Source organism: Rhinatrema bivittatum, chromosome 3 (assembly GCF_901001135.1).
Source record: "Rhinatrema bivittatum chromosome 3, aRhiBiv1.1, whole genome shotgun sequence".
NCBI lineage: Eukaryota > Metazoa > Chordata > Amphibia > Gymnophiona > Rhinatrematidae > Rhinatrema > Rhinatrema bivittatum.
Window position 1 is genome coordinate 172,518,639 of NC_042617.1, and position 22,988 is coordinate 172,541,626.

Below are 22,988 nucleotides of genomic sequence, written 5' to 3' on the forward strand. Positions count from 1 at the left end.
AATTTGTAATTAGCTCAATACAGACTTTGAGGCTGACAGTTCCTATAAAGATTGTACATGCGAGGAACTTGTGCTCTTTTGTAGGATAGTCCTACCCATTACTGCATCATTTACAGTTTGTTTGTTCAAACAGTAATGGGATGTGAAAGTGTGCAGCGATGACCATGTTGCAGCTTTGCAAATATCTATGATGGGAACTTCATGGAGATGGGCCATCGAGTCTGCCAGTGCACGAACTTGGTGTGCTTTTGGAGTGGAAGAAAGAGTTTGCGACTGTTGCTGGTAGCAAAACTGAATACAGTTCGAAATCCACGTGGAAAGCGTTCGTTTAGTCACCGGATGCCCTTGCGCGTTCGGGTTGAAAGATAGAAAGAGTTGCGAAGGTCTGTCAGGTGAAATAGTACGCTGCTTGTAGTAGGCTAGTGCATGTTTACAGTCCAAAGTGTGAAGTTTTCTATCATTGTCACTTGCATGAGGTTTCGGATGAAACGTGGGTAAGGTTATGGTCTGGTTAATGTGGAAACTGGAAATAACCTTTGGTAGGAATTTAGGGCGAGTGCGAAGAGTCACCTTGTCATGGTGAAATTGAAGATAAGGCAGATAGTGGACTAGCTCCTGTAGTTCGCTTACTCTTCTTGCTGAAGTTAACGCAACTAGGAAGAGTACTTTCCATGAGAGGTATCGAAGGTGACAAGTGTCTAATGGCTCAAAGGGGGGAAGCATTAGTTGTTCGATGACTATGTTAATGTTCCATGGTACTGGTGGTTTCTGTAATGGAGGGCGTAGACGTAACACTCCTTTCATGAATCTGGATACTAAAGTATGAAACGAAGTGGGTTCTCCATTAAAGTATGGTAAGCTGCAATAGCGCTTAGATGAACTCAGAGTGAGGAAGTTGCTAGGCCTTCATTATAGAGTAATTGAAGGTATGAGAGAAGATGTTCAGGTGGGCAAGTGAACGGGTCTATTTTCATTGCTGAACACCAAGAAGCATAGCAGGACCACTTTCTTTTATAATTGATTTGAGTTGAAGGGTTTTCTCGTTGATACTAATGTATCTTGAAGAGCAGGAGAAATATCTAGGTGCTGGTATACGACCCGTTCAACCTCCAGGCTGTGAGATGTAGGGAGGAATGAAGAGGATATAGGAGAGATCTGTTGTCCTGGGTTAAAAGCTGAGGGCTATTTCCTAGGGGAATGGGGTTGCATATCAATAGACGAACTAGGTAGCTGTAGTAGGGTTGCCTGGGCCAAGCTGGCGCTATTAAGATCAGATCGGCTTCGTCCTCAATGCATCTCTGTATGGTGCGGGAGATGAGCGGTATCGGGGGGAACGCATACAGTAGGTTGTGAGACCAACTTACGAGAAAAGCATTCGACGCAATTCTTTGTGAACTTGGGTAAATTGAACAGAAGTTTTCCAGCTGTTTGTTGTTTTCTGTTGCAAAAAGGTCAATTGAGGGATGATCCCACATCGTGAATAAGCGTTGAGCCACTTTCCTGTCCAACTGCCATTCGTGAGGATAAAAAATCCTGCTGAGTTTGTCTGCTCTGGAGTTTTGAATTACGGGCAGATAAGTTGCTTGAAGAGATATTATTGTTCATTGATGAGCCCACTCCAATAATTGAACTGTTTCCCTGCAGAGGTTCCAAGAACCAGACCCTCCTTGTTTATGTAAAAATTCGTGACTTGGTTGTCCGGGTGAATCATTACTATTTTCCCTCGAAGGGATTCTTCGAAAGCTCGAAGGACATGCTTGACTGCTTTGAGGTCTAGTAGGTTTGTGTGTTGAGTCCTTTCGTATGTCGACCATAAACCTTGAATAGTCAATTGGTTGAAATGAGCTCCCCAACCCTTGGAGGAGGCATCTGTGGTTAGTACTAGATGATGTCGCAACGGTCTCAATGGAGCCCCTGTCTGCAGTGTTGACAAAGAAATCCACCACTGAAGGTCTGTTTTCATACTGTCCGTCATGATAATGGGTGTAGACAATGGGTGGAGGAATAGACTACATTGGTTTTTTAGGCCCTATTGCAGGTGACGCACGTGGAGTCGTGTATGAGGTACTACATATATGGAAGCTGCCATGTGGCCGAGAAGAGTTAGAATTTGACGAGCTGAAATTATTGAAGTTTGAAGGAGATCTGTAGAAGAGTAGAGAGCCACTGATCTCGGATGGGGAAGGAAAGCCTTGTCCTGTATTGTATCAAGGACAGCTCCTATGAATTGTAAAGTTTGAGTGGGCTGAATATTCAACTTTTCGTAGTTTATGAGAAGGCCTAGATTGTCTAGGCAAGAGATGGTCCGTAGGAGATTGGCCCACAGCAGAATCTCATTGGAGGCTACCAGGAGCCAATCGTCCAAATAAGGAAATATTTGCACCCCCTGACGACGAAGGTGCGCCACCGCCACTGCTAAACACTTGGTGAAGACTCTGGGGGCAGAGGAAAGGCCAAATGGAAGAACCTTGTATTGGTAATGTTGATTGTCTGCCTGGAAACATAGGTAACACCAGGAACTGGGGTACACTGAAATGTGTGCATACGCATCCTTCAAGTCCAGGGAGCACATCCAATCCCCTGGTTGAAGGAAGGGCAAGATGGATTTGAGAGAAGTCATTTTGAACTTCCCCTTGTAGAGATGTTTGTTCAGTGAACGCAGATCCAATATTGGATGCAGCCCCCCTGATTTCTTGGGAATTAGGAAGTACTGGGAGTAGAATCCCTGATGGGATTGCTGGGAAGGTAACCTCTGAATGCAGTTGTTCTGTAGAAGAATCTGAATTTCCTTCAGTAGGTGTTCTTTGTGAGATGTTAATTGTTTTTGCGGAACCCAATGTGGAAGGGTTGGGAGGGATGAGAAATGAAGATTGTAACTGTGGGCTATGATTGATAACACCTACTGATCTGATGTGATATGATTCCAGGCGGGAAGAAAGCTTGACAATCTGCCTCCCACCGGGGGGTGATGGGACGGTGGTGGCATCATCCTTAAAAACCGGTTTGAGTTTTGGCGGGCTGCGGGTCCGCCTGTTGTCGAGACGGGCGAGGGGCCCTTGTCCTTTGGCAAGGCGCTGGAGGTTGGTACGGTTGTTGCCTCGAAGGTTGGTAAGGCTGAGGTTTGTAATATGAAAACAGTTTGAATGACTTAAAGGGGGGTCTTCTGTATGGACCTGAGGTAGTATATTGTTGTCACGAAGTGGATGGTTGATGCGGTGAAGTTAAGCAAAGGATAGCCGCCTTCTGCTCCTTAATCTTCAATACCGTTTCAGTGAATTTATCTCCGAAAAGATTGTCTGGACGACATGGCAAATTCGCTAATTTGTCATGGACATCGTCTAGTATGGCACTAGAACGAAGCCATGAGAGACGTCATGCAGCCAGAGCATTTGCCGAACCTCTTGAGATATCTAAACCTACATAAACCATTCTTAGTAAATGTCTTAAGCCTTCCTCCATGCTGTGATATTGAGGCGGCAAAGTCATATCCGGAAAACTTTGTTAGAGATTTGTCTTAAGTGCCTGTAAATTGTCAAACAGGTACTGGGTAATATAGAATTGGTGATTTTGAATTTACGAGTTTGACATTGCTGAATTAAAGGATTTCTTTGCAAATTCATCCAACAGCTTATGGTCTTTGTGTGGTGGTGTATTTGAATGAATACGGGATTTCCATGCTTTCTGCATTGCTGACTCAACAACGACAGAGTTATGCACAAGCTGAGTGGAAGCATGAAAGTGAGAATCTTTCATCTTATATTTCATATCAATCTTTCTTGATCCTGGTCCCAGGATTTCTCTATTAGCTGCATCAGAACAGAATGCTGTGGTAGGGCCATTGGCTCCGAGGGGGCATCAAATATCTTTAGTATGCCCATCATTTCCTGATGTGGGGCAGGTATTTTCCTGGTTTCTACATTTAGGAATTGACCAACCTTCTCGATGAACTGAGAATAAGATAAATCTTCTGGAGGTAAAGATGGTTCTGGAGGCAGAGATGGTTCTGGAGGCAGAACCATCTGCCTCCAGATGGAAGTATCTGCAGAGGAACCAGTGTCATATTCAATTGGGGATGGATGTGGTACTGGATGGACCTTGGGTGCTGGACCTGGTGTGACAGGGACCACTGGAATTGTTGGTACTTTAGCAGGTGAAATATGAGGTGGTATATTAGATTTTTCCACTGATTGTAGAAACAGACAGAATGTTGGTAATTTGAGTCATGGCTTGAGTAGCGAGATCCGAAATGGACGGTGCTGGTGTTGGCTCCGTATTCGGTGGTAAAGTAAATGGAATTACATCCTCTGAATCATGTCCTGGAGCCGGCTGAGGTTGACCAGGGCTTCATGCACCAATCGAAACTATGGAGTCAGATGATTATGTTCCAGGTGAGGAAGGAGTTGTGGGCGAAATATGAGGTGGTGAAAACTCTGGCTGAACTCCATAAATGGCAGAGGAGATATGTCTCTTGGCCTTTTATGGTCCGAGTGGTGCTTCTTATGTTGTTTTGGTGGCATTTGCGTTGGCTGTGCGCCCATATGCGTCGACAACGCACCTATCAAATGAGGAATCGAGGCAGAAATATCTGTGCGTCGATGGTTTAGTTGTTGCGTCAGGTTGATGAAGCTTCGATGCAGAGGCATCCTTCCACAGACGTGCTGTATGACCTTTGGTGCATCGATGCTTCGAAGCTTCTGAGCCGTGTCAGCGCGTCTAACTGCTGGCTGTCAATGCGTCGGTGATCCCACCGATGCATCCCCGGCACTGTGCCCTGGTTTTTCACGGGTGAGCAACGGTGGGTGTTCTGACCTGGGGGGGGGGTCAACTTAGGAGGCTCTCCTCGATGAGGGAGACCTTTTTCTACTTTTTGGTCCTGGTGATGACCTTACCGAAGCCTCAGATGGGGCAAAGGAGCCCAAAGTCCTGGCCTGAAGGTCCTGTATCTTTGCTGCCCGCTGACGCTGGGCGCGTGGGGACATGTGTCCGCAGTCCACACAATTTACTTGGTCATGGGAGGGTCCCAGGCACAAGTAGCAGGAGATGTGGCCATCAGTAGCAGACATAATTTTGCCACAAGAGCAAAATTTGAAACCAGGACGTGGCATCCTTTTATTTGTTGATAATGCAAAGAAGTGCTGATGATTTTCACTGGTCTTTCCTTTTTTTTTTTTACTACACAGAAGTTTCTCTCACAGGATAGCAGAGCTCCGCGTGCCAACTGCTGAACGGAAAAAAACTGACCGAGGAGCCTGAGGTACATCAGAGAGGATATAAGAGGGGGCACCCGGCTGAAAGACTATTATACTTATAGAGCTCCGCCACCTAGTGGCATGGAAGACGTACCCAGACAGCATGGCTAATTCAGCTGCTTATCTACGTGAAAATCTAAAAAATTGTCCCATTGGAATGTTATATCTGAGGGATTTGGGGTGATGGCTGTTATAATGTGACTACTTATTTTTATCTGTTGGTTTCCTGACAATGGAAGTAATAAAATGTCTGTCCTGGACAGACATTGATATATCCAGGAAGGAAACCTGAGAAGAGTTTAGAGAGTGGAAGACTGTTAAATGGAGATCACAAGAACTGAGCCAATCAAGGAACATAAACTGAACATCAGTCCCAGATCTGATCAAAGAAATGTTGTCAATATAACAATATACTGAAAAGTCCTCACACAGGTGAACTGTGACCAGTCATAATAGGCACTACTGTCACCTTTGTTGTCTTATGATTAATCGTCGGTCACTGAGGGTTAAAGAACTCACTCTTTTTTTTAGGCACTTTTTTTTTTAAATACTTTGCTGCAAGTAAAACAAACTTATCTCTAGCTGCAATCTGGAAACATTGTCATTCAGCTGGAATGTTGTGTTATTGAATCCTGACGAGTCTGTGGCACATTCTCTGAACCAGCATCTTCGAAGAATGAGAGAATGCTTATAAAACAGATCACATTATAAGGTGTTAAAATCTGATGTTCTCACCACTGGACTGGAGACTTTGAATGTTGTCGCTCCCTGACACAATTGACGAAACATGGGTCCGTGTCAGGGTTCGACAGCACAACTTTCCTGCTAAATGACGTCGTTTCTAAACTGCAACTAGAGATAAGTTTAAGTTTTACTTCCAGAAAAAAAAAAAAAAAGACTGCTTTAACCTATAGCGACTGATGATTATTCATAAGGCGATGAAGGTGACAAAAGTGCCTATTATGACTGGTCATAATTCACCTATGTGAGGATTTCTTTTTAGTATATTGTGAACACATTTTTTCCCTCTTTATCTAACATGGTATCAACACGGTCAATATAAAAATACCAGGTAACAATAAATGATCAAAATGGAGAGATATATATCCAGCAAGACTCAAAAAAACAAGACAAAGACAAGCAACGTCTGAGGCCATGGTAGCTTCTTCCATTGCTGTTCCCTTAACCTATTGGAAATCTTTTCCTTGAAAAGAAAAAATATAAGCAAAGCAATGCAGGTGAGGTCCACCAAAATATGGGTAGGTTCAAGTCCCTGATGAGCATAGATCAAGGGCTATTTGAACAAATGCAATAGCCTCATTCTGCAGAATACTAAGCCTCAATGCCCAGGGTAGTTAAAAAGACTGATTTATCAGCTAAGTGTTTAGTATCTAATAAGAAAACCATGTGGCTAGAATCCTAAATATAAGATGGTGATTCATGAACAAATAGTTGGAGAAATCTAATAGTTCTAAAATTACCAGATGCCTGGAGAGTTCACCAGTGATTTATGGAAGTACATAAAGAAGCAGTCAAAGGAGATTTTTCAACCAACATTCAGCTTATCGGGGCATGATAAAATTATTGGTCAAAGTGCAAATAGGGTTTTCAGGAAGGGGAAAATAAAATTGAGTATCTGATAATCGACATAGAACCTCTTGGACATACTAAGTCTTAAAATGTAAAACTTGATTGCAGATCTACCTCTATGCACACCCGCAAGCACCATGAACCCTGATGCATTTAATGCTTATACAACAGATATCTGTCACTTGCTATTTTGTATATATGAACTTGGAAGGCTATAGCCATCCCTAGTTTAAATTGTAAATTAGGTAATATGCAGGAAGAACAAAAAATACACCTTACCTCTGAGGCAGAGAACTTCTTTCTTTTAAAAGTGTAACTGCTACCTGAACCATAGCTATTGGTGTAGCAACATAGCCAGCCTCTGCAGAGTGAAACATTGGATAGAAAAACAAAGTTTCTTAACAATAGTATATTACCCATACTCAACAATCTGGTATGCAAGGAGCTATAACAGCAGCCATGTGGCAGGTATCTTGAGTATGCTGGCAAATTTCAACAGGTTTCTATCTCTTAATGATCAGCAGTATAGAAATATTGCCATGTATTTAAGTATAATTAATGCACTAAGACTTGAGGTACAAAAAATTTAAAAGAAAAAAAAATAACTGCACTAGAGAAGTTGAAATGGTCTACCAGAATTTATCATCAATTGTATGCCTTTATGTTGATGCAGAGGATTTTCAAAAAACTATTTCATTAACATGCTGAGATGCTCTTTCACAGAAAATGCAGCAAGGCGTGAGTCAAAGGAGGAACAAGTATCAGGTCGATACAGTAACGTTGAGTTAAAGATTCCCCGTCTGTAACGTGCTGGGAGCGCACAATACAGACGAGTAAGGCCATCCAGCGATACAGTCTCCAGTTTCACGCGTCCTTAGCGCTTCCTAAACCCTTTCCTAAACCCTTTCCGCACCCAGCATGTAAATGAACGAAAAAGCTGTATAATGAAGGAATTAGCTATTCCCCTGCGATACTGTAACGGGCGCTGATATTATCTCCTCCGTAACCCGCTGTTCTGCCGCGGCCTTAACCTGCTAGTTTACCGCCTCCCCCTAGTAGGAGTTAGTGTAGTGTAGTGTAGTGTAAAAACATTGCTTACCCGCCCTGGTCCCGTCCGGTCTCCTGCAGCCCCGTCCGGTCCCCTCCTCCCGAAGCAAAAAAAAAAACAAACGAAAAAGTAGCAAGGCTCGGGCCTGCTACGGTAAGTGTAAAAAGTGTAAAAAGTGTAAAAAACAAAAAACCTGTGTGTTATATAAAAAAATAAAACAATTTTAAATACCTGTCGGAGGGCCGTGGGTCCAGGCGGCCGGCGGGCAGCCATCAGCGGCATCCGGTAGTCCCTTCTCCCTTCCTCCCGATTTCGCACGGGCATTCATCCAGGCAGAGGGAGCCGATGGCGAACGACCTCCGGCTCCCCCTGCCTGGATGAGCGCCAAAATCGCACGGGCGGGTCGGCAGCGGGGGGGGGCGGCAGCAGGATCCAGGGGCGGCAGTGGCAGCGAGATCCGGGGGGCGAGTAGCGGCAGCGTGTTCGATCGGGCAGGTAGGTGGGAAAAAAGATGGCCGCCTGCACAGGGGAAAGCTGAAATTGGCCGCTGAAGACGTGACGTCACACCCCGTGACGCCAAACGTCGTGACGTCACGTCTTCAGCGGCCAATTGCACGCTTTTCCCGTGCAGGCGGCCATCTTTTTTTTGCCACCTACCTGTCTGCCCGATCGAACACGCTGCCGCTACTCGCTCCCCGGATCTCGCTGCCGCCCCTGGATCCTGCTGCCGCTGCCCCCCCGGACCCCGCTGCTGCCTACCCGCCGCTCCTGGATCCTGCTGCTGCCCCCCCCCCCCCCCCCCCGCTGCCGACCCGCCCATGCGATTTTGGGAGAAGGGACTACCGGATGCCGCTGATGGCTGCCCGCCGGCCGCCTGGACCCACGGCCCTCCGACAGGTATTTAAAATTTTTTTATTTTTTTATATAACACACAGGTTTTTTGTTTTTTACACTTTTTACACTTTTTTACACTTCCTGGTGCCTGTCATTTCAAATGTCATTTGAAATGACAGGTACCAGCGCACCCAGGTTACTGTATAGGCGCTGTTACAGCGCCTATACAGTAAAATGGGTTGCGCGGGCATAACCCTTCCCTAACGCTTCACAGCCGCGGCATGCATTTGCATGCGATTAGAAGAGAGAATCAGGCGTTAGGTCAGGAGAACTGTGCGTACGGGGAGGAAGGGTGCGCCTGACACTGCCGCACTGTTTTTACCGCGGCCTTACTGTATCGAGCCGTATATTAGTAAGTGCTGGGATCTGCAAGAAAATAGATCCAAAAGTTTTTTATTGGCACCATTTGGAATATTGAAAGCATAGCTCATTCTGGTGGATGGTTGCTTAGCTGGAACTAAAATATCTGATTACTCTAGGCCAGGGATAAGCAAACCTTTTCAGCCTCGGCTCCCCCTCCCATCCCTACAATTTGTTGGGCCCCTCACTCACCAAAGTCTCAAAATGGCTGGCATTTGGCTAAGCTAATATCCTCATAGAATGTTATCATTGCTTGGTCCAGACCATAACCAGGCAAACTGTTGTACCTGTGGACTGATGTCACCATGTTCTCTATGCTCCAGGGTGCACCACATAGAGAAACTGCATAAATCTTTCAGAAGCCGCTGTAGATCCTCCTCCTACCTGTAGTGCAGTACGATCTACCTTGCTGGGACATGAGTTGTCCTCACAGACTCCCCCCATTGGCCCAGACTGAAGCCACGGGGGTCGAGTGATACAATCCACTCAGCATTGAAGGAAAAAGCAATATCATTCGCGGCATTGGAACCTGTGTTGAAAAATCATACTTAGCTCTCAACGTAGGAAGCATCAAGGCATAGACTTGCCATCCTAAAGGCCCATCGATGCACAGCAAAAAAAAAAAAAAAAAAGCATGGTTGCCCATTTGAAACAGATTGCTTTGATGCAAATAATGCATGCATCGACAAAAACATCCTCGCTCTACACTCCACTGAAGCATTCAATGCAGCAAATCCTGAACCAACATCAGGCTGCATTACCTATACATGGGTAAATCCCAAGCTATAGGCTGGGAAACCGCACCATGCTGAAAGCACCACCTCTCTCTTTTGCCTATGAGGCAGCAGACCCAAAAAAGGGTCTAAGCAGGAAAAGAGTTGGGTTCTACAAAGAGAAAATCACAGAAAAGACTGAGACACAAAACCCTGATGAGTAGCAGAGGCACCTAAGGCAGGGGAGTGATGCGAGTGCCAGCAAGAAACATACTCCACATCACAGAAAACATTACAAACAAGGTTTCAGATCCGTAAATCCTGACAACGATAGTAGGTCTAGAACCTCCTGGACACAGGAAAAAGTCTAAAGATATAACAAGAGAAGGACTCTTGGACGAAGATTGCACAGTTTCCTTTGGTTTTTCAAGACAACTGAAAAGCCAACTAGGGCCTGAGAACTCTCCAGAAAGAAACCGCGGTCCACTGATATCCGAAAGACAGAATGTCTCTGTAGAAACGTGCCCATGTTTGACTAATAGGCATAGTGGGCAGAAAATCTAAGCAACGCATGGAAAAATAATCAGCAACAACGGCAGGGTCTGTGACAGACCCTACATGCCAAAGCACCAGACGTAGCTGACCAGCAGGACAGCATCAAGAGAGGATGAAAGGAAATCACTGAATGGAATCGCTAGCCCAAACCCCCGAGCAGGGAGATACGTTAGGCCTGAAGTTCACCCACACTGCACCCTGTCAGGGCAGGGCTATCCATCCTATCTACAGGACAGTTCAGGTGAACAGGAAGACCCTTTTGCCAACCTAGTGACATGAGAATAGCTAAAAGCAGTATTGGCCAGAGCTTGGCAAAAATATAGGAAAAAAGTGGTGTCTCTTTCCCTGCAAGTATTCAGTAAGATATACCACAAATGCCTCAGCTTTTCCTCCCCCCCCCGACATTCCAACTGGAAGACAGAAGGAGCGAAGAACTCAAGGAGGCAAATCGCTGGACTGCCGGGGTAAGCACAAGTCACTAGGTTGTATAACTCAATCCCAACAGAATAACTCGCTTCCGGTTCCAATAGGGAGTTACCCACTGAGATAGAGCCCTCAGCCTACTTGGAACAGCTGAAGCTGAGAGCGAATTGCAGAGGGAAGAAATCCAGAAACACTCCACTAAAAGACAGGAAGCCGGGGTGCCATAAGTGCAAATCCCTGTCGAACAGGATTTCTTCACCAGCCTGGAAACCCTAAAGGTACCAGGGCAAGGGCAATATCAGAACAGACTGCCCTGAACCTGGCTTAGGTATTAATACCTTCATCATGATAGCAAATACTTCTCCCAGGGAAGCACACAGTCCAGTAAATGGAACAATTGTTGCAAGAACCAGGACTCCCCTGTCCGCAGACAGTTATCCCTAAAATGGGGAATTATAGCTTGCAAGCCACAGCAACCAAAGAGCAGCACCTCTGTTGCGAGGTCCCTTGTCCCTCAACTCCTTCAGCCATGGATATGACAATAGAATGAAAGGCATACTTGCCAATTAGATGGATTAGAACCCTTCTCACTGAGGTAGGGTCCCGCATGCAAGAATGACTGGCAATAGTGGTCCTTATCAAAAAACGCCCAATGAGCTGAGAAGGTATCAAAGGTGACTCCTGGATGGGAGAAACCCCTAAGCCCTGGGGAGCTACTTTGGAAAGGCTCCCTCGCAAAATAGATCTGTTGCAACTTAGGACAACCTGATGAGAGCGCTACCTCTTGATTGGCTTTCGGATCTCATGAGGAACCTAGAACGGACACCACTCAGAAGCCGTGACATTCTTTCTCCAGGAAACGGAGAACGAGGGACACCCCGTGCAGGGTTGGTCAACCAGGTATCCAGAGGGGAACCCATAAGAGTTGCTCTGGAACCCAGTTGAAGGAACAGTAAAGCAACAGGAATCGGGGCCTTCTGATCCCAAAAAACCTGTCAACTCTCCAGTTGAGAGCTGAGACACAATCACTGATTGCTGAGATTCAGAAGCGACCAATCGGTCACTGGCAGCCACCCTTGGATGGGGAAGGCCATCATGGTAATCAACAAAGGGGCCCCAGCAAAAACGGTCAGATGACTGCCGCTGCTGTCCCCTGGCCCTGGCCTACAAGGAGATGCACAGATTCAAAGAATCAAGGTTCCAGTTCAGTGATAAACCTGCCAGGGACCCAGCCCAAGGGGCTTCCCCACCAAGGGGATATTTGACATGGAAAGGTTCAAAAGACATATTCCTCTTCTAAGGAGGAAGAAGACTCCTGACATTACCCTCTTGGTGTCTATTCCCCTTAGGGTTCAACCAGAAATGCCTTCCTAGGTTAGTCCTGTGGCTGGTCAACCTGTTTTGCTCACCATGAGGGAAACACACACAAACAGCCCCCCCCCCCCCCCCCCCCCCAGTAGAGGGCCACCAGAGAATAAAGCCCTCCGTTGTAAAAACACACTGACCAGTACTCAGACAGTGGTATCCCATCCTATGGATGGCAGCACACCTGTGACTTCACTTTCCGTGCTTGTAGGTAGAATCCCATGGCACAGCAAGGACAGAGCGCGCTTGCTAGAGTCAGTGGCTGCCTGCTGCCAAAAGGCAAATCACAGAGTGTGTGATGATGACTCCCTCCTCGCCAGTGCTCTCCAGCACTTTGCGGTGCAGAATTGATGCGATGATGGCAGAACCCTGGCATGGCTGAGAACTGCATAGAAAGAAAAAATGCCGCCTGCCAACATCCAAGGCACTTTGAGTAGATGCTTTGCTGAACCCGACTGCGCATACTGCGCTCCACTGTTACAGTAACTCCCAGTGGAGTGCATATGAATAGTGTGACGACAGTGTCCCCAGTACCACTGGGCTCTGAATGTGGCATGGTGGTGGGTGGCATTCTATGGCGTCACCCCCTCCAGTACCTGATAACGCTCCAAAAAACTGGACAAAGCCCTTGAACTGCATCGGGAATGGCTCGCCACCGTTTTCCTCATGGAACAGCAGCAAATTCCATGGCATACTGACAGTGCCCATGATACTCTGCAGTCGTGTCCTCTGGCATCTGACCATGACCACTGGTGCCCACAGTGGTGATGGCGCCTGCAGGGCCCATAGCGCTTTGGGCTCACCAACGATGGATCACATTAAGGGCACCAAACGACGCTGCACCCAGGACTTTGAAGGCGCTTACTCGAAACTTGATCAGTTTGACGGTCCATAGCGCCATCCCTGACACCACACCACCCTTGGACCTCAACAGCCCGGTGGCACCAATAGAGACCCCGATACCCAAAGGCATCGATAGACCAGTGGTACCAAGGATACCAAGGGTGCCTGCAGGAAGAGGCTTTGCAGCCCCAACACACTCAATCAGTGTCTAGAGGAACTGACTTCCAACGCCATTGATTGTTCCCCTCAGCTCACCTATCCATCAGAGGACGTTGATGCTGCGAGCTTTATGGCGTCCCTCACCAGCTGCTATGGCTGATGATAGCCTAGCTAGCACTCAGTAATACTAATGATGCACAAATCCAGGCGGGGCTTCCGTTGCCCCCAATCCCAGTGGCTCAGGGCCCCCACGATTATCGGCATCCATGGTGCCCTATAGCTGTAGGCCAGTAATGTCCCTCAGTGCCCTGTCAGGACACCACCAAGGAGCCTTGAGTGCACCAGACCACTGTGCCTGGATGCCTCACCGTACACCAGGGTTCTTTGAGTAAATGGTGACCCCCCAGTTCTCCATCCATTCAAGGCTGGAATCCCTGTCGCTCGAGGGCTTCAGTGTCACTCGAGGACTCTCAAGAGCCCCAGCAATCGACAGCCTTGGAGACGACCAGGACACTCAATGGCAATCCCAATGCTTTGTTGGTGATGCTCAAAATTGTCGAGAGCGGCAAAGAAAGGCATCGGTGGTCACCACTCCTGATGGCCTCCATGGCGGCATCGAGGGCGTTGATGGTATTGGAGCAGCTCCACACTGAGACAGCCCCGAGGATGGCTGCGGCATTGAGGCCACGCACTTTGATGGCATCAGGGGTGGACACTCATGCACCTCGACGGGATCGAGGGCATGGATGGCACCAAGGCATCTAGAGATCGGTGCCGCTACTCCATCACCTAGAAGTCCACAGATGCCTATGGCACAGAAAGCCCTTATGGCATTGAGGGCGATTATGCAGTCCGATGGCATCAAAGGCACCCTGGCACCTTGATGGCATCAAGTGTGATCATGGCGCTCAATGGCAGTCCTGGTCCCGGATGAGGTCCTGACATCGATGCGTCAGATCAACAGTGCACGGGTCACAGATGTGCACAAGCAACCATTACTGAGAGGCTGTGTCATCCAGGGCTCCTGCCGGTGGAGACTAGCTCTTTTGAATGTGGGGAGGATGAGCTCTTTCCCCCTCAGTAACAGTGTGGTCCTCAGTCTCTGAACATCCATCGATGTAGATCGATGAAATGACACGGAACTCCTGCCTGGGTAGAACTCAGGCAAGTCTCCAGGCTAGCAGCCTACATGGATCACCCATGGACTGCATTCACTCAGTTCTGCCAGCACCTGGCAAAAGTACAAAAACAGACAGAGCAAGGAGAGGACATGGATACTAAACTGCCAGTGCAGTATTTATTTATTTTTCTTCTTTTTAAAGAACAGAAATAGACTCTGCCAGACTGCACAGAGACTAAGGACTGACATGTGGCTGGCAGACAGAGGAAAGAGGAAAAAAAGGAAAAGAAAGAAAACTAGTGTAAGGTAAAGGAAGAAAACAGTTGCAGCAGTAGAAAAAAAATCACTTAAATTGTGAGGAGAGAGCAAAGCTGAATATCATGATACACACGGCTCCCATGACCACAGGGATCCATGGGAAAAAAAGAGAGACTGAGGAACTATGCCTAGGGGGCAGGGTGATGACAGCTGCACATGCTCAGTAGGGCATGTTGAAAGTTCTAGATTCTTTGAGATCAAAGTGCCATGCCAGGATCCATCCGATGATGTCACCCATGTGTGAAGACTAGGGATGTGAATCGGGCTTCGGACGATTGAAAATATCATCGATACTTTCAAAATAGTCAGAAATCGGGGGAACACAAAAATAACCCCTAAACCCACCCCGACCCTTTAAAAGTAACCCCTTGGCTTCCCCCACCCTCCCGACCCCCCCAAAACCTTTTTACAGGTACCTGGTGGTGCAATGGGGGTCCCGGGAGCGATCTCCGGCTGCCGGGCCATTGGCTGCCACTAATCAAAATGGCGCCGATGGCCCTTTGCCCTTATCATGTGACAGGGTATCTGTGCCGTTGGCCGGATCCTGTCACATGGTAGGAGCACTGGATGGCCGGCGCCATCTTGTGCTCCTACCATGTGACAGGGGCTGACCAATGGCACCGGTAACCCCTGTGACATAGTAAGGGCAAAGGCTATCGGCGCCATTTTGATTACTGGCAGCAGATGGCCCGAGTGCAGATCGCTCCTGGACCCCCGCTGGACCACCAGGGGCTTTTGGCAAGTCTTGGGGGACCCTCCTGACCCCCACAAGACTTGCCAAAAGTCCAGCGGGGGTCTGGGAGTGACCTCCTGCACTTGGACCATCGGCTGCCAGTATTCAAAATGGCGTCGATAGCCTTTGCCCTTACTATGTCACAGGGGCTACCGGTGTCATTGGTCAGCCCCTGTCACATGGTAGGAGCACAAGATGGCAGCGGCCATCCAGTGCTCCTACCATGTGACAGGATCCGGCCAATGGCACGGATACCCTGTCACATGGTAAGGGCAAAGAGCTGGGGCGCAGCCGATAAACATAATGCGATCGGGCCCGATGGAAAAAAACCCACATGTGAATCGGGACCGGAATCCGAACAGATTCCGATTCACATCTCTAGTGAAGACTACCATCCTGCTTGTCCTCGGAGAACTTTTGGTGCACAGCCTGCACCGTTTTGGTAGTTTTTCCCTAACCTACTGCCACTTTCTATATCCTTCCTGAGGTTCAATTTCCAGAACTAAATACAATACTCCACATAACATATACCGTATTTTCCGGCGTATAAGACGACTGGGCGTATAAGACGACCCCCAACTTTTCCAGTTTTTCAGGCATAAACTAGAACTGTTTATGCAATTCAAATTAATATGTTTCCAGATGTATCACGTCAGACACAAAAAAGACGAAAACAGTTCTTATTGAGAACAGGTGTACAGCAGATTGGCGGCTTTTCATTCTGAAATTTCCGTGTAAATGTCTGGTGAAATACCAGAATGTTTCCTATATATTTTTTGACCCCCCTCAGCTGTCTCAGTTTCTTGCTGGGAAAACCCCTTTGCCTAACTCTCTGGAAAACCCCTTAACCGAGGTAACTTGAAAAGGAAAGGTTCCTCAAATGTATAAATGCTACACATACTGTTAATTGCCATTTCCTATGATTATTTGGTAAAAGTTTTCCTAAAGTTGTGTTTTGGATCCTCCTTATATTGAGGACTTAAGTTTGTAATGCTTATTTGTTTCTTTAAATAATTTTCTTTGTGATTGATATATATACATATGAGCCTTACTGGTTTCACACAAGAGTTTTCTTGTATTGTAAGTAAAATTCAATAAATAATAAATAAAAATAAATATATATAGAGTTTGGGATATACTCGCCGTATAAGACTACCCTTCTGTGTCACCACATAACCATATTGTACGTGGTACCCAGTATACAACAACCAGCCAATCACGGCAAGCGATGTACCTTACCGGCGATTGGCTGGTTGTTGTATACAAATCCTGCTTGGATTGGTCAGCTCTCCCTGCCTGCCCAGCCCTCCCTGTCTCCAAGACTATCAGAGTGGTAACGCATCCCTCTGGCCCACCCTTGTATCCTATTACCGGTACCTCCTCCTCTGCCTCTCAGATCTCGCTCCTGAGGACTGCAGTGATGCGGCGCAGACGTGCATGTGCGAGATCTGAGAGGCAGAGAAGGAGGGTACCGGTAATAGAGATGTGAATTGGAACCAGAATCGGTTCTGATTCCAGTTCCGATTCACATTGTGGGGTTTGTTTTTTTTCGGCCAGCCCGATCGGGTTTGGTTTTTTTTGGTTTTTTTTTTTAAATCGGCTGCGCCCGAGCCGATAAACAAAAAACCCACCCCGACCCTTTAAAACTAATCCCTCAGCTTTCCCCACCCTCCTGACCCCCCCCCAAGACCTGCCAAATTAAATACAACCCCCCACCCTCCTGACCCCTCCAAGACCTGCCAAATTAAATACAACCCCCCACCCTCCTGACCCCTCCAAGACCTGCCAAAAGTCCCTGGTGGTCCAGCGGGGGTCCAGGAGCGGTCCGGGAGCGATCTCCTGGACTTGGGCCGTCGGCTGCCAGCAATCAAAATGGCGCCGACGGCCCTTTGCCCTTACTATGTCACTGGGGTCGACCAATGGCAGCGGTAGTCCCTGTGACATAGTAAGGGCAAAGGGCCGTCGGCGCCATTTTGATTTCTGGCAGCCGACGGCCCAAGTCCAGGAGATCGCTTACGGACCGCTCCTGGACCCCCGCTGGAGCACCAGGGACTTTTGGCAGGTCTTGGGGGGGGGGGGGGGGAGGTTGTAGCAAATTAATTTGGCAGGTCTTGGGGGGGGGGTCAGGAGGGTGGGGGTTTTTGTTAGATTTTTATTTTTTTTTTATATTCGCTCCATAAGACGCAGACATTTTCCCTCCACTTTTGGGGGAAAAAAGTGCGTCTTATGGAGTGAAAAATGCGGTAATTATTCGCCCTATAAGACGACCCCCAACTTTTGAGAAGATTTTCAGGGGTTAAAACTCGTCTTATACGCCGGAAAATACGGTACTAACAACCTGTGCATAAGCATTATCACCTTTTTTTTCCTACTATTATATCTCTTCCTATGCATTCCATTTACTATACTGATATCAGATGCATCTTATATCACCCTCCCATCAACTCTTTCTGACTTTTCTCATGAAAATGACTGCATACAATGAAGAATTTAGCTTTTTGCCACACTGAATTAGGGCACATAACAGCTCTTCTTTGCTCTAGAGCAATGGGCCTTTAACCAGGGTTAAGTTCCCACTCAGGAACCATAGGCAAATTAGCTCTCAAAGCAGAAAACACTTTTTTTTTATGGGCAGGTTAAATGGAGAAATTACTTACCTGATAATTTCGTTTTCCTTAGGGTAGACAGATGGACTCAGGACCAATGGGTATAGTGTACTCCTGCTAGCAGTTGGAGACGGATCAGATTTCAATCTGACGTCAGCCCGTGCAGGAAGTGCAGCTCTTTAGTATTCTCCTCGAAAAGCATTGTGGATATATGTGTGACTGACTGATTGATTAACTTAATTTGATTAACTTGAATAACCAAGTTATGAAGTTAAACATTAAAACTTAATTAACTTGAACAGGTTGATTGACTATAGCTGGAGACCGCCAGTGTACTCAACTGGAAAGCGTCGACACCCGGCAGGGTGGATGCCCTAGGTAAATGAAAACATGGCTTACCCTTGAATCATTTGAAAGACCATGCATTACGGCAGCCAAGGGTGGGATGCTGAGTCCATCTGTCTACACTAAGGAAAACGAAATTATCAGGTAAGTAATTTCTCCATTTCCTGCGTGTAGCAGATGGACTCAGGACCAATGGTATGAATAAAAGCTACTCCCGAACCAGGTGGGAGGCTGCCCGTGACCTACTTAGAATTGTCCTTGCAAATGCAGTGTCCTCCTGAGCCTGAACATTCAGACGGTAGAATCTGGAGAAGGTATGGATGGAGGACCATGTCGCCGCCCTGCAGACCTCGGCAGGCGACAGCATTCTAGTTTCTACCCAGGATACTGCTTGGGCTCTGGTAGAATGGGCCTTGACCTGTAGAGGTGGTGGCTTGCCTGCTTCTACGTAGGCTGCCTTGATGACTTCCTTGATCCAGCGGGCAACGGTTGCCCGCGAGGCCGCTTCCCCTTGTCTCTTTCCGCTGTGAAGGACGAAAAGGTGGTCCGTTTTTCGTACGGGTTCCGACATTTCCAGGAATCTGGATAGGAGTCTGCCGATGTTGAGGTGGCATAGACTACGGGCTTCTTCCGAATTCAAGCCATCCGTCATTGGTAGCGAGATGGTCTGGTTAAGGTGGAAGTGTGAGACCAATTTGGGGAGGAAGGAGGGAACCGTGCGTAGTTGGATGGCTCCCGGGGTGAGCCTGAGGAATGGCTCACGGCAGGACAGTTGCTTGTAGTTCCGAGATGCGGCAGGCTGAACAAACTGCCAGCAAGACCACCGTCTTTAAGGTTAACAGGCGGAGGGACAGTCCTCTGAGGGGTCTGAAGGCGGTTCCCGCTAGGAAATCCAAAACAAGATTGAGATTCCACAGAGGTACCGGCCACTTTAGTGGTGGACGAATGTGTTTGACTCCTTTCAGGAAGCATGACACGTCCGGGTGAGAGGCTATGCTGTCGCCCTCGCTCTTGGAGCCGTAGCATGACAATGCGGCCACCTGTACCTTGATGGAGTTGAGGGACAATCCCTTCTGTAGTCCTTTCTGTAAGAATGCCAGGATCACGGGAACTTTAAATGAGTGTGGCTTGATGTTGGGGTCTTCGCACCAGGCTTCAAATATTCTACAAATCCTTATGTACGTTAATGATGTGGAGAACTTGCGTGCTCGGAGGAAGGTGTCGATTACAGCCCCCGAGAATCCGCTCTCTCTCAGGTGGGCCCTCTCAATGGCCAGATCGTAAGAGAGAATTGAGATGGGTCCTCGTGGAGGATCCGACCTTGTTGTAGCAGGTCCTTGTGTGGAGGCATGGGTAGGGGGGGGGGGGGGTTCCCTGCCAGCAGTCTTCTCATGTCTGTGTACCAGGGTCTTCTTGGCCAATCTGGAGACACCAGAACTAGTCCCCTGTGTAGTTGTATCTTGTGAATGATTGCACCCAATAGGGGCCACGGCGGGAAGGCGTATAAGTAGGGTCCCCGGTGGCCAGGTCTATACTAGGGCATCGATCCCTTGGGACTGCAGTTCCCACCTGCGTGGTGGCCAGGTCTGTACCAGGGCATCGATCACTTGGGACTGCAGTTCCCACCTGCGGCTGAAGTATCTGGACACTTGGGCGTTGGATCTGTTTGCCAGAAGGTCCATGTCCGATGTCCCCCACCGATTCACTATCATTTGGAAGGCTGCAGATGACAGCCTCCATTCTCCTGGGTCTAGACTTTCCCTGCTGAGGAAGTCCGCTGTGATATTGTCTTTCCCGGCGATGTGGACGGCGGAGATCTCCTGGAGATTTGTTTCCGCCCATGCCATCAGGGGGTCTATTTCTATGGACACTTATTGGCTTCTGGTTCCCCCCTGTCGGTTGATGTAGGCCACTGTTGTGGCATTGTCTGACATTACTCTGACCGCTTTGCTCGAAGTCTGTGAGCGAACCGCAGACAGGCTAGTCTGACTGCCTGCGCTTCTAGGCGACTGATGTTCCATCCCGCCTCTTCTGCGTTCCACTGCCCTTGGGCGGTTAACTCCTCGCAGTGTGCTCCCCATCCTCGTAGACTGGCATCTGTGGTGAGTAGGGTCCAGGTTGGAGAAGATAGTCTTGATCCCCGGCTCATGTGGTTGGCCTGCAGCCACCACCGTAGCTGGTTCCGGACTCTGCCCAGGAGTGATAGACGTACGGTGTAGTTCTGGGACCGTGGGCTCCACCGTGATAGAAGTGAGCACTGAAGGGGCCTCATGTGGGCTCGCGCCCATTGCACAACTTACAGTGTGGATGCCATCAGCCCGAGGACTTGCAGGTAATCCCATGCTGTGGGATGAGGATAGTTCAGCAAGGTTTGCAGCCGGTTCCACAGTTTTGATCTCCTTGTGGGGGTCAGGCTGACCTTGTCTTCTTTGGTGTCGAATCAGACTGCTAGGTATTCCAGCGACTGTGAGGGCTGTATGAAACTTCTGTTTGTGTTGACCACCCATCCTAGGCTCTCCAGTAGCGTTATGACTCTGTTGGTTGCTTGGTGGCTTTCCTCCGGTGACTTTGCCCTGATCAGCCAATCGTTTAGGTAAGGGTGGACGAGGATTCCTTCCTTCCTCAATGTTGCCGCCACCACTACTATTACCTTGGTGAACGTCCGGGGTGCTGTGGCTAACCCAAAAGGTAGTGCCCGGAACTAGTAGTGACGGTTCAGGACTTTGAAGCGTAAATAGCGCTGGTGTTCCTGATGAATTGGGATGTGTAGGTAGGCAGAAAGATCCAGGGATGTGAGAAATTCTCCCGGTTGTATCGCCCTTATTACAGATCTCAGGGTTTCCATGCGGAAGCGGGGAATCCTCAGGTGGCGGTTGACCGACTTGAGGTCCAGGATGGGCCTGAATGTTCCCTCTTTCTTGGGGACGATAAAATAAATGGAATAATGCCCAGTATTTATTTCTTGTGGAGGCACTGGGGCTATGGCCTCAAGGGCCAGTAGTCTGGACAGTGTAGCTTCCACTGGCGCCCTCTTGATGGGGTCGTGGCAGGGGGACTCCACGAACTTGTCCGGAGGGGTACGGAGAAAATCCAGGTAGTACCCCTCCCGAATGATGGCTAGGAACCACATGTCTGAAGATATCTCGACCCATCTGCGGTAGAATAGAGCTAGTCTGCCCCCTATGGCTTCTTCCCTTGGATGGGTCGGCTGAATCTCATTGTGGGGTGCAGCTGGGGCCTGTACCAGAGCTGGTACCCCTCTTGTTGTGCTTGCTCCGAAAGGACTGGTTCCTACCCGTAGGGCGGGGCGCTTGATAGTTGCTCCTGTAAGGACTGAAGTGCTGTGAACTTCTGCCCCTGGAGGACCTGGGGAAGAGACACTGGTTTCTCTTTGTTTTATCCTCCGGCAGGCGCAGCACTGGGGACTCGCCCCATTTGTCAGCTAATTTCTCTAGTTCGCTGCCAAACAGGCGGGATCCTTTGAAGGGCATCCTTGTGAGGCGCGTTTTGGAAGATGCGTCGGCCGACCAGCTTCGGAGCTAGAGTTGCCTTCTGGCCGCCACTGCAGATGACACTCCTCTGGCCGCTGTACGAACTAGGTTGGAGGCAGCGTCCACGACGAATGATACTGCTGGTTCCATGTCTTCTCCCGGGATGTTGTTCCTGGTTTGTGATAAGCAGGCACGTGTCATCACTGTGCAGCAGGCCGCAATTTGTAGAGACATAGCGGCTAAGTCAAATGACTGTTTGAGGATGGATTCCAGATGCCGGTCATGTGCATCCTTGAGCGCTGCTCCTCCCTCTACTGGGATAGTGGTGCGCTTAGAGACCGTGCAGACCATGACATCAACTCTTGGGCATGAGAAAAGATCTTTGGTCGCCAGGTCCAGGGGGTACATGGCTGCCAAAGCTCGTCCCCCTTTGAAAGAGGACTCCGGAGCATTCCATTCCAGGTCAATCAGCTGTTGTGCCGCTTGTAACAGAGGGAAATGGCAAGACATCTGATGAAGACCCTCCCAGCAGGGGGTTCGGTTTAGGTTCCCCCGAAGTACCTGGGCCCGGGACAGCGAGCTCCGTCAGACATTGGGTGACCAGGTCCAGGAGCTCGTCCTTTGTGAAGAAGCGTCTCAAGGTTCGGTGAGGTTCTGTCTCCGGGGGGAGCTCCCCCTCTTCTAGGGGCTCGGCTTCCTCTTCGGAGATGTCCATGTCCCCATAGGTGAGGCTTCTGGGTAGTGGAAGCCTGTGCCTAGGTCTTGAAGGGCCTGAGGCCTGAGGGTCCTCCGCCGGAGCATGTGGCTGACCAGCCGGAGGTTCAGTTTGCATTTGAACAAAGGCGTGAATCCCCCTGAAGAACTCCACCCATGAGATAGACGTTGGATCCAAGCTGAGGGGCGCTGGTTCTCTGGGGGTCCCACTGGGATCTGCTAGGTCCGGGGTACCCCCTCAGGAGCTAGTACTCGGCCCTGGGTGGGACTGGCCCTGAACTGGATCTCCCAGGGCCTCCTCATACTGCGTGCACAGGGCTTCGGCCTCCTCGCTTTGTGCGGCTCTGATGTGGCATGCTGGGCAGAGGCCTTGAGCTTTTATCACCATTTCTGGCGGTGCCATGCTGTCGGCGCGTAAACTCTTATGCGTGCTGTGCATTCAAGATGAGTGTGTGAGTTGTG

At 48.6% G+C, this 22,988-nt stretch overlaps 1 protein-coding gene across 1 annotated transcript in view; it reads right to left on the reverse strand.

The window, feature by feature from the left end:
* Positions 1-22,988, reverse strand: part of SCCPDH (saccharopine dehydrogenase (putative)) — a 131,008-nt gene that overhangs the window by 16,531 nt on the left and 91,489 nt on the right. Inside the window, exon 11 of the mRNA XM_029593947.1 lies at positions 7,119-7,200. Coding sequence (XP_029449807.1) covers positions 7,119-7,200 — 82 coding nt within the window. The remainder of the gene's footprint in view (positions 1-7,118; positions 7,201-22,988) is intronic.